The sequence below is a fragment of the Tamandua tetradactyla genome, chromosome 16, assembly GCF_023851605.1.
Source record: "Tamandua tetradactyla isolate mTamTet1 chromosome 16, mTamTet1.pri, whole genome shotgun sequence".
NCBI lineage: Eukaryota > Metazoa > Chordata > Mammalia > Pilosa > Myrmecophagidae > Tamandua > Tamandua tetradactyla.
In genome coordinates this window covers 62,084,731-62,097,434 of record NC_135342.1, presented here as the reverse complement: position 1 = coordinate 62,097,434, position 12,704 = coordinate 62,084,731, and the positions used below count along the sequence as shown (strand labels likewise).

At 34.9% G+C, this 12,704-nt stretch overlaps 1 protein-coding gene across 2 annotated transcripts in view; it reads right to left on the bottom strand.

Moving 5' to 3' along the window:
- NFATC3 (nuclear factor of activated T cells 3) overlaps positions 1-12,704 on the bottom strand; it is a 203,977-nt gene that overhangs the window by 10,997 nt on the left and 180,276 nt on the right. The window contains exon 10 of one of the 2 annotated variants that reach the window (XM_077132800.1): positions 6,324-6,427. The exons of the other annotated variant lie outside the window; for it this stretch is intronic. Within the exon in view, the coding sequence (XP_076988915.1) occupies positions 6,327-6,427 (101 nt within the window). The 3' untranslated portion in view covers positions 6,324-6,326. The remainder of the gene's footprint in view (positions 1-6,323; positions 6,428-12,704) is intronic. 2 annotated transcript variants of the gene reach the window in all.

The following is a 12,704-nucleotide window of genomic DNA, read 5'->3' as shown; positions in this document are numbered from 1 at the left end:
GAATATACACAATAAAGCGTTTTTGAATTAACTGTACATTTTTTTACTAGACATAATGATATTGCACAATTAAGAGACTACAGTATAGTCTCAGCATAACTTTTCTAAGCACTGGAAACCAAAAAATTTATGACTCGCTTTACTGAGTCATTCATTTTATTGTGGTTTGGGAACCAAATCTGCAGTATTGCAGAAGCCTATCAGTATACTTTAATATCTAATCTTTTTATAGCTTGGATAGTTAAGAAAAATCAATTCTTCATACTTACATACTCATTATGACTAGAAGGAGAAAGGAGCCAATATTTATTCATTCCACAAATTTATTATCTATGGTTATACTTTATAACTGAAATTTTATCTATATTAATCTTCATAACACTTTAAGATAATTATTATCCCCCTTTACAGATGAGTTAACTGAGGCACATACTTGATAAGTGGTGGAATCAGCTCCAAAATCAGCTGCCACATTCTCAGAGATCAAGAGTAGAGTGGCAGAGAAACCATTAAGACAAAGAAAATGCAAAGAACTGGGCAAATGTGGTGGGGGAGGGAAAGCAAATGAAATGATACTAAGGAAGAGGGAGAGAGGAAGAAAAGTCTGGTTCATTAACACCAAGCTTTTGAGCCTAAGAGAGAAAAGAAAGGTGCTGTCATGACTAGAAATAAGCTATGAAAGAGCAGTTTAGAGAAGGAAGGTGGTAGGTTAGGTGTGGATTTGTAACTGGAAATGAGAACATATGAATAGCAAAATCCAGTGGGCTGAAAGCTACAAAGAATGGTCAGAGCAAGAAGAGATGAAGGAATCTTCATGGTATTCTAGTGCCACTGAAAGGCAAAAGGATGAAAATAATGAGTGGAGTGGCATTGTGCTCTGATGAGAAGACAGGATCCAAGAAAGCAAATATGTGAGCAGTTATGGTTGGAATACAGGCTCTGCCACTAGCTCTACGGGTGGCCTTCAACAAGTTACCTCATATTGCTAAGACTCTATTCCCTTATCTATACAATGATGGTGTTAGATTAATAAGATCTCTTTCACCTGTAGAAATCTGTGGTTTTATAAACGGCAGCACTCAGAAGACATGCAATGAAACAAAGGATGAAGATTTGGCATGACAGCAGTTATAACTCTTTACCTTTGTAAAAAGGTAAGAACTAAAAGTTAAAGGAATTTAGTTACAAAAGGGTGAAGATTAATCAGTGCTGGAGAGCTAATCACTAATAACTGAGAATAAATTCTGAAGGTCACTGGTACAGAGTTATGAATGTCTTTGTCAAATAGAGAATACCTTTTAGGTAAGTTTTCCAGGATAGAACTTCTACATTTTCTCTTCAGTTTAGGTATTAGCATAAAGTGGGGGGAAAAAAACAAAGGAAACCTATGTAGGCAAAGCAATTCCAAGTCACAGAACAGGCAAGAAGCAGTGTTTTCAATGTGGATTCTGGGGTCTGTGGACTAGTCTCATACTACAAAGGAACATAAGGATGGTCCACAATCTCTGAGCATGACCTCTAGCAATACTCCTTACATTAGATTATCAGGAAGCAGCATCATTATTGTCTCCCAAATGGATTGTGATCTTTTGAAGGAAACATCAATTTCTAATAACTGAATAAATGGATCCTAATTTTATACAATCATCAGGAAGCTATATGGAACTAGTACACTGATAGTTCATTAGATGGTAGGGTAAGAAGAGGGCCAGAGAATGTTAACATTAAAACATGGTATTAGATTGTGACAGGGTCTATCTTAGTCAGGCCTCACAGCAGGGACAAAAAGCCAAACATATAAGCAAGTAGTCACATTTAAGTAATCTTTTCCTATCACTTATCCCTCCTCAAAATGATAAAGGCTACCATGAAACACCTTTTTCAATTCTTACGTCAATGCTGAAGTTTTAAAACTACAAGCTGATTAGACATGAAGCTTTATCATCATAAAAAAATTAAAATACGTTGTTTTTCGGTATCATCTTTATGAGGAAATCAATGTTTTAACATTTTCCTGAAGATGAGGCGCCAGCCAGGTCCACCACTAACCATCCATTTAACAAGTACATTTTGATGATAAGGATGAAAACTCTTTTCTGAAGTGACCAAGTAGTTTGGATTATAGAAAAAGTCTGATCAAAGTTGTGTTATTTCTGTTCCCCCTTACTAAAGTTCTGCTGTTATTTTGCCTGGTTGCCTAAAGTCATTTAGCTGAAGCAACCTGGAAGGTTCCTGACAAATTAAGATTTTTAAGGACTATGATAAAGCTAAGATTTTCCATAAAGGAGTACTCAGACTGACTACTCTCAAATATAAATGAAACTACAGGTTTTCTTATGTGTAATTCACTGTTAGTCACTAGATTTAGGTTCCAATTGGACAGGGACCTTGTCTATCTTATTCCCACTGAATCCTTAGTGCTTAAGTAGATACAGAGTGCCAAATAAAATTATTTGCCAACTGAATCTTTAATATAATGTGGGGACTTGGGACAACAATAAATTTTATGCTCAAGTAACTGCTTGTTGAATAATGAATACAAAATTTAGCATAGGGAATCAGAATTGCAACAAGGCACTTTCTTTCACAGTCCTTTGGCAAAAGCTTGAGCCTGGAACTTATACAAGTCCTCTGGTCTCCTTTTCTCCCCACTTTTCCCTTAGGCTGGGGGCTCTGGGCTACAGCTCATACCTCTGGATTCCTGAAACAGCATCCTGTTGTCACTGGCCAAAACTTGGGTGTCCATGTAAGCAAGTAAAAGTCATTACTGGTATACAAGACTTTAATTTTTATGTTAATCATTAACAATCTTATAAACAATAATTAACAATAAAAAACAAAAGTATTGTGTTTATCATTTAAGTTGTTATTTCTTAAAAATACTGATGATTGCAATTTCATTCTTCACTTCCTTTTGGATGCATATATGCATAAATCTACTGATATATTTAAACTCTTCACAAAATATTAAGCTGTTTTCTGTAATTTTTTCCCATCAATTTAAGATAAGAACATAATGACTTACTTGTTACACTAATGTACAAATTTACAATCTTTTGCCTTTTAAAGGGTAGAGTGAGTTAAAAGCATAGAACAAGAGTCAGCAACCCTCAACAACAATGCTAGCAGGTTATGTAGGTTAAAGCATCTAACCCACCACCTGGATTTGCCTGCACCAGCAGAACAGAAGTAGAGTCAGAGTCATCAGCAATATCTGCTGTAAGGAAAAAAAAAACTTCCTATCAAAGAAATGTTCAAATTAGCATTCCGCTCTACACACAAGAACAAAGTGTCTGAATAACGAGAGACCTCTAAGGAGCTATTTCCCATGCTCAAAGGATTCAAAGTTAGAGCTGACAAGAAAGGTATAGTATGAAATTTCACAATCAGGTGGTAAGGGTAACTAGTGGACTCTCTTTTTGGAGTAGATAGTTGCACACTACCATGGACACAAAAGTCCAAAGGGTCTTTGTAAGTGACATATGAGCATATTGACATTTTTGTAAAGGATCTTTGAGTATCATTAGACCCCATTTATATATATGTTATTTCATTTTGAGGTTGTAATGAACATTTACCAAAGCTTGGTTGAATCCATCTTTTCTTTTCTTTCCTAAGCCCCAAGATTAAAGGTATAATGCATTCTCTGGGTCAATGTTCTGGAGATGTTATTTTTATAAAAATAAAGGCTCGTTTAGGTGCAATCAATTGCTGTATTTCACTTCAAGTAAAGAAATGAGAAATTTGGAAGTCAAGGAATATAAACGATTTAAATGGATGAGAAATCTAGTATCACTTTATAGTTTATTACTTTGTAGCAGTTTTGCTAACATGTATTTTTAGGCTACCTGGTGAGTTATAAGAACACTGTTTAAATGAATGAAATACCAAATTCACCTCTTTGCAGCCTGAGTTGAAGAATTTGCTTTAATCAAAATCTGATTAGCTAAATTGTCTCCTCAAACTACAGAAATAAATATCTGAAAATTCAGAAAGTATCTACAGTAGACTACTGTCTTAATTCATTCTCTCCTAGTAATTGAGGTTTAGCTGGTCACATGACCACTCAGCTATAGACTGTATTTCCGATTTCTTCCTTGCAGTTAAATGTGATCATATAATTAGTTTGCACTTCTCTTCCCCCTTCCCCCTTCCTTTGGGATGACAATATGAAAGAAGTCTGGTTCCTGAATTACCATGTGGTGTGAAAGAAGCTTCCAATGTAGTTAAATTATTGCATTTTAGGTTCTCTCTTATAGTAACTTAGCTTATATTATTAACCAAAATCAAACTCAGCACCATAATGGTAACAAAGAATTTAAGTATTTCAAACAAGTACCATGATAATGAGCTTGAGATCTATCATTCCAAGTTGATGACTACATTTTAAACTTCACTCTGAACACTAGGCAGCTTCCAAACAGGATAGAAAATATATGCCCAGTGATCAAAAGATATTCTTCAGTTTCAATATTAGCTAATACTAGTAAAGGAAAATTATCGTGCTTTTCTCACAACTGATTGGAGAGATGAGTCCTATTTAAGAGTCCTTTCTTCATAAGCAAATGCTTGTGTGCATGCTGCTCTACTCTGTAATACAGATCTTTCCTCTAGAAAGCTTGTAACTGTAAACATTCTACACAGACAAATATTAAGTCTTCTGCTGAGTAAACAGTACACAGGAACGTGGAAGTGTATTCAAGTATCAGCATGCACCTTTTGTATCAGCAAAAAAACAAATTGTGAAAGAACAAACACTTATTTTCAATCTAGGTTAAGAGATGGGAATCGGAAGCATTTTAGGAGTATCAGAAGATTCTCTTTTCCCTATTTTTTCTCCCATTTTGCAATTTTCTCTGAACAAATCTTTATTTCTAGAAGCCAAACCTAAGCTCCAGGGCCATAAATCCAAATGACTCACTCCACCACCTGTGCTCTGGATCCCATACCCATGCCTTTTCAAGAACCTTGCTCCATCGCTTTTGTACTCCCTCCCATATCTTTAATCAATCTCAATCTTCCCTCTTCCCCACAAACCCTTAAATACGGGCAAATCTATCTCAAACAAGCAAGCTAGCAAGCAAGCAAGCAACTAAAAACTTTACACCCCACATTCCCTGTGTATCTAGATCTCTCTTTCATGGCTTAACATCTTGAAAGAGTTGCTTATACTGCTATTTCTATGTTCTCATCTCATACTCATTCCTTAGTATCCCTTTACTCCACGGAAATACAAAGGTCACTGATGACCAACATGTTGCCAACACACGAGAAGAGCACTGGGCTAAACACTGGAAGAAATAAGATTGAGTCCTGGTTCAACAGTGGTATGACTAAAGATTTGCTTAATCTTTCTCCATCTGATTTTTTCAATCATAGTATAAGGAATTCTTTTAATTCTATGGATTTAACTCTCCTGAGAGTTTTATATTTATTATTGTAGAAATTTGGTCACCACTTTTATTCTTCTCATGGTTAGATAAGCATGACATGAGACCAGGATAGGTTCAGTTTCTGGGAGAAGCCAAGGTCTGAGGAGTAATCAGGAGGCTTCACTATCCTGAATATTAAAGATTTGGGTACTGGACATGATTACTAAGGCCCCTTTCTAAATCTACATTTTTTAAAAAATGAAATTTTCTAATAATATTTTGGTAATTAAAATTTGAATATTTACAATTTCTATCATATAATTAAAGTGGCTTTGAGAGTCTTTGAAGATAGAAGATGACATGATAGTGAGGGCAGGCTGTGTTCCTAGTTGGTTGATCGAGAGGTCTGAGACAGCCTGTTCCCTCACAGACACAGTTTCCACTATTCCTGCTTCTTCCAAGTGGAACTTCAGATGAACTACCAGGAATGCAATCATAGGACTACAGGGCAGGCCCAAGAGTAAATAATCAGGTTGCCTTTGGCAAATGCAAAATATTCCTGCTTTCATTCCATACTACCTCATATCAAAACTTCCAAGTACTTGACCAGAAATGAGTTAGCTTACACACCTGCTCAACAACCAAATCTACTCAGTATCCAAGCCACAGAATTCATATATGTGGACTTCCCTCTGTTTGGTTTAATAAATCCAATTAAATATTTGCCTTTCATTCAAACTCAGACTAATATAAGCACAGGTGTGGGAGCCTGAGTGTGTAAGTTTTAAAAAGCAGAGTCTTGCAATCAAAGTGTAGCTCCAAAGATAATGAGAGGGCCTACCAAGAAGGTGCCTGTGAATATCCCCTCCTCTGTAGCACATGCAACCCAGCCACTGCATGCAAACATCAGACGTGGGCACAAAAACAATGACATATTTCATCAACACTCACCCTCTAGATTCTCCAGAAAGGAGCTGGACATGACAGCTCACTGTAGTTAGGCCATTTCTCTGCTGAACCTGATGGCTGGTGTTCCAAGTCAGACATAAACTGGTCTGTGTCAAAGAAGACAATATCACTACTGAATGGAACAAACCAGAGGGTGAACTTAATCTACTACAGTGCCCAGCCTGTTTTTTCTATAACCAAGTGGAATTTAATTATTCTCTACCGGCCAATTACTGCATAAAACAGTTTCCCACATTTTAACAGATATGTAGTCCAGATAGTTTAGGTAATGGTTGATTTATATTTTAATATTAAAAGGGCAACAATTTAAAGACTTACAATTATGTTTTTCAGTGGTTTTAAGAGATAAATTAAATTTGGTTTCAAATGAACTAGTTTTTAATCAGATTAGATGAAGTAGTAGCTCACAAGTACTCGTCTATGGCTACATGAGAATTATCTGGGGCACTTGGTAAATCATAAACTTCCTGGATTCTATCTCAGACTACAGGGTCAAAATGTCTAACAGTAGGAGCTCAGAAAACTATACACACAACCAAATTTGTCTGTTACAGAGGAGTATTTTTTTAACTGAAGTTCATATCCATTAGCAGGTTATGATGAAACCAGTATTTTTTTAAAAAGAGAGTAAAATAGAAGATATTATACTGTTATTTCCTTTGATACAGGTTAAAAATTGGTTTGTGAACTTTCTGTCAGTTATACACATGTTTTTGGGTGTATTTATTAGGCCATGTCATAAAACTTACTTCTTATTGTTGGAAGCTGTCAAAAATGTTTGAAAGCCTTTGCACTCAAGATCACCATCAGTCAGTTCTGTGGTCGTGCTGAAGCACTTAGATACCCAGTTAAAGAGATAAATAGGCAAAGCCTCTTTGGGCTATAAGGAATCATTTTTGGCCTTTGCTTTACAACTTCAAACAAAAGGATGTCCTACCATAGATTCTGGAAGAGTGGCTGTTTTACCTTGGAGGAGAAGAATCTGTATGAAATCTCTGAGAATAATAATTAATAACCTCACCGTAGGTAGACAAAGGAAGGAGAACAAAGGAAGAGCCAATCTGTGTAAATTGCAGCCTCATTAAAGACATAAGGAAAAAAAATAGAAATCCCTTTTTTAGGTAAAAATTTTCTACCTCAAGCTTTTTATTACTAAATTTGAGATCACCCACCTAGTTTTCAGTGGGTGATTTAAAGATTACAACATGAGCAAAATATTTTAAAGACTGAAGATATATCGTCAAAAGTACACTTTGCCCAATCTCCACAACTGAATTCTCTAAGAAAGACTTAAAGGTGTAGGTACCTTTGATTCCAGTTAAATCAGCATATAAATATGAAAAAAGAAGCCAGGGAACAAAGTCAAGAGGGCAGCTGACATTGTAGAAGCTTTTGTGAGTTCCCTGACTTAGTGTAATTTTAGACTGCGCTTTATGGAAATTTTGTAGTCCCTGAGACATCTTCCTAGTGCCTTGAAACACTGTTGACAGCTCCATAAACATGTCTGACTTATTTTTCGCTACCACAAAAACTTCAGGTTTTCTCATGGAAGACAATGTGTAAAATGACTAATTTAGGTTTTCACAGCTCTAACCATTAACTCAAAGCAAGGCTTGGAGTACTTTTCTAAATTCCTCTTTTAAAATTTTTATGTCCAGGGTTCAGAATCTGTTCTTCTGGTCTCGAAGTTTTAAATATTAATTAAATATTTACCAATGCTGAAATATATTTGGGGAATCTCAGTGAAATGTCCTCACCTGACCAAGCTGCTTACTTTAGCCATCTTATCAATACCTATATGTTTCTAGTTTACACGAAAAAGGAAATGACCTCAAGGTATGTATGAAAGTAAAGGCTCTAGAATCTTAGTTTTATCATTTACAGGATTGGTGATGTTGGGGGAGTCATTTAACCCTTCTGACTCTATTTCATTATTTTCATAAAGAGAGCAGTGTCTCCTGAAATGTATGTATAGGTACTCTGTAACATTTTTCAGAAATGCACTTACTACTTGAATTGATAAATGTGAGACAATTAATTTATCATTTGGTGACCTCATTTAGTTTCATGGCTCTAAAGACCACCTAAATGCCAACTCCCAAATTTATGTCTTCAGTTTACATCTCACTCCCAAACTTCATACTCATTTATCCAACTGACTACTTGACCTTTCCACTTAAATGTTCGATAGACATTTCAAACTTAGCACATTCAAACCCCAAAGCCAAATCTTTCTCTAACACTTGCTCCATTCCCCATTTTAGTTGCTGGCAACTCCATCCTTCCAGTTGCTAAAGCAAAAAACCTGGTATCATCCTTGGTTTCTCTTTCTCCCAGACCTCATAGGAAATCTGTCAGGAAATGCTATTAGTGCTAACTTTAAAATACATCTCAAATCTGACCACTTCCTACCCTCTCCACTGCTCCTAAACTATCATCATTTTTGGCCTAGGTTACTGCGAAACATCTGAATCAGTCCTTCTGTTTCTGCCATGGCCCCTCTAAAATCTTTTCTCCATCCAACAGCCAGAGTGATTTTGTTAAAAACTAAATCAGATCAGACTCATTTGTTCAAAACCTTATACTACAGTGGCCTACAAGACCCTACATTACAGGTCCTTATAGTATGATTAGGGGATACCTGGGATTACCCAAGAACTTTAAAGGAGATCTGTGAGGTCAAAACTATTTTCATAATAATACCTAGACTTTTTTTTTTTTTGGCCTTTTTTGCTTTCATTTTCTCATGAATTCACAGTGGAGTTTTCCAGGGGCTACCTGGTATGTGATAATTTCATTGCTCTGATAGGTAATGGAATATGTGCCTATATATTCTTGCTTTAAGAAATTCTCAGTTTTAATTTCTAACATGATAAATACTGATAGATGTAACCCACATTAACAAAAGCTCTTTGGGATCCTTAATAATTTTTATGAATATAAAGGGGTCCTTAGACCAAAAGTTTGAGGACTGCTGTCCTACATGTTCTAGCTCCCCAATACCTCCTTGATTTTATCTCCTACTATTTTCCCCTTAGATCCTGCTTGTTTCAGCCACACTGGCCCCACTGCTGTTTCTCAATAAAACAGACATGCTCTCACTTTAGGGTCTTTGCTCTGGCTGTCCTCTTTGCCTGGAATATTCTTCCCACAAGTATCCATATTGGTAACTTTCTCACCTTCAAGTTTTTGATCAAATGTATCCTCATCAATTAGGCTTACGAAGAGTATAGCTTGCCCCCCACTTTACCCCTTACAGCACTCCAAATACTTGAATCTTTTTCCATAGCACTTATTACCTTCCAACATACTTTATAATGATTTACATATTTATTGTATTTATTTTTTATTCTTTGCCTCTCCCCACTAGAATGTAAGTTCTTGATAGCTGGAGTCTGGGTGTTCTGTTCACTGAGGGCCTATACTGCTTAGCATGTAATAGACACTTGTTAAATTTTGTTTTAATGAACAAATGAATACAGATTAATTAAAAATTTGGACAAAGTAAAGTGAAAATGTAATCAATGCATAACTTGATCAATTCATAAACTTTAAATATGCAATAATTAATATTATAGAACATGAATCAATGTTCTATTGTAAAAGCATTGATAACATTATAAAAAAGCTGTAAAAAAAAATAAAGATCATATGTTGTTTTACCCACACTATGAGATTTCTGATACAAAGGAAAAGATTTTAAATTAAAAATTCTACTGTAAGAAAGTCCAGAGCTAGATCCAAATATACAGGGAAATTTAGTCTAAGATAAAGTTAGAATTTTAAATCAAAGGGGGAAATAAGAATTATTTAATAAAATAAATGACATTTGGACAACTTGGTAGCCATCTGAAAAACTGAAACTGGATCATTACTCAATTCTTATATTAAGATAAATTCCAGATGGGTCAACATTTATAAAATCATAAAAGTAACAGAGGCTATAGGAGACAAAAGATTCATAAGTTATATTATATAAATGTAAAAAAATTATTCTTGGTAAAAACCACAACCTGTTGGGAAAACATATTTACCTATAACTCATATCTTGATGAGCTAATAAATCTAACACTTAAGGGACATCTATAAATTAAGAAAATGACCAATAATCTAATAGAAAGTAAGCAATTATGAATAGAAATCAGATATATGATAAAATATTTGCACTTAATCATATAAAAAGTTAGACAACCTTACTAACTGAGATGCAAATTAAAATTACAAGAAGAACATATTTTTTACCCATTTCACTGGAAAATATGCTAATGGAGTACACTAGTGAAGGTATAGGGAAACTGGCACTCTCTCACAATGCCAGTATCAATGTAAACTGTAACAACCCTTATGGCGGACAACTTAGCAATATTTCTCAAAATACTGACCTAGAAATCCCATACCTTGGAATGTGTGTGTGTGTGTGTGTGTGTGTGTGTATAACCACAGATGTCTAAAGATCTGTAAAATTGGCAGGAAATGATATAAGTTAAAAGTTATTCACTGTAGCTGTAAAATGGATAATGGTACATCTATACAATCGAATATTTCAAAGAATACTTTATTATGCAACAGCAAAGAATGCTTACGAAGATTCACTATTACATGGAAAAAGCAAAACGCAGAATAGCACATATAAATGAGTAAAAATAAGGAAAAACATATGCAATTGCTTAGAAATGCATAAAATAGTTTTGGCACAATAGTCACGAAGCTGATAACTCCACCTGCCCAATATGGATGACAACTGGGGACCTAGGAAAGAGATTTTTTACTACATAAACCTTGTTGTACTTTTAGCATTTCAAGCTATATGAATGAATGTCCTACTTGTTAAAAAATAACACGGATTATTTTAAGAAATCCAAATTACATTAAATAATCCCATCTATATAAAAACATCTAAAAATGCTTTTAAATGCACAATATGACTATCAATGACTGAATTTGTTCCACATTCTTGTAGATGTTAAGGCTAGGATGCCTGTAACCACTACTTCCAAACCTACCCTATCTTTCACCAAAACAACAAAGGAGTCTGAGATTAATAATCAGATTTTCAAATTTATCTTCTTGCCTAGTTAGAAATATATATTTCTATAAAGCTAGATATATTCAAACTAGATCTACTTGGGTATATCTATAGAAGTTCTATCAAAAGCTAAGAACCGGCTTAACAACACACTCTTAAACAACAAGTGGGTCAAAGAAGAAATTGCAAGAGAAATTAGTAAATACCTAGAGGCAAATGAAAATGAAGACACACCATATCAAAACTTATGGGATGCAGCAAAGGCAGTGCTAAAAGGGAAATTTATTGCCCTAAATGCATTTATCAGAAAAAAAGAAAAGGCAAAAATGCAGGAATTAACTGTCCACTAGGAAGAACTGGAGAAAGAACAGCAAACTAATCCCAAAGCAAGCAAAAGGAAAGAAATAACAAAGATTAGAGCAGAAATAAATGAAATTGAAAACATGAAAACAATAGAGAAAATCAATAAGACCAGAAGTTGGTTCTATGAGAAAATCAACAAGATTGATGGGCCCTTAGCAAGACTGACAAACAGAAGAAGAGAGAGGATGCAAATAAATAAGATTAGAAATGGAAGAGGAGACATAACTACTGACCTCACAGAAATAAAGGAGGTAATAACAGGATACTATGAACAACTTTACGCTAATAAATACAACAATTTAGATGAAATGGACAGGTTCCTGGAAAGACATGAACAACCAACTTTGACTCAAGAAGAAATAGACGACCTCAACAAACCAATCACAAGTAAAGAGATTGAATTAGTTATTCAAAAGCTCCCTAAAAAGAGAAGTCCAGGACCAGACGGCTTCACATGTGAATTCTATCAAACATTCCAGAAAGAATTAGTACCTACTCTCCTCAAACTCTTCAACATAATCGAAGTGGAGGGAAAACTACCTAATTCATTCTATGAAGCCAACATCACCCTCATACCAAAACCAGGCAAAGATATTACAAAAAAAGAAAACTATAGACCAATCTCTCTAATGAATACAGATGCAAAAATCCTCAATAAAATTCTAGCAAATCAAATCCAACAACACATTAAAAGAATTATACATCATGACCAAGTAGGATTCATCCCAGGTATGCAAGGATGATTCAACATAAGAAAATCAATTAATGTAATACACCATATCAACAAATCAAAGCAGAAAAATCACATGATCATCTCAATTGATGCAGAGAAGGCATTTGACAAGATTCAACATCCTTTCCTGCTGAAAACACTTCAAAAGATAGGAATACAAGGGAACTTCCTTAAAATTATAGAGGGAATATATGAAAAACCCACAGCTAATATCATCCTCAATGGGGAAAAAGTGAAAACT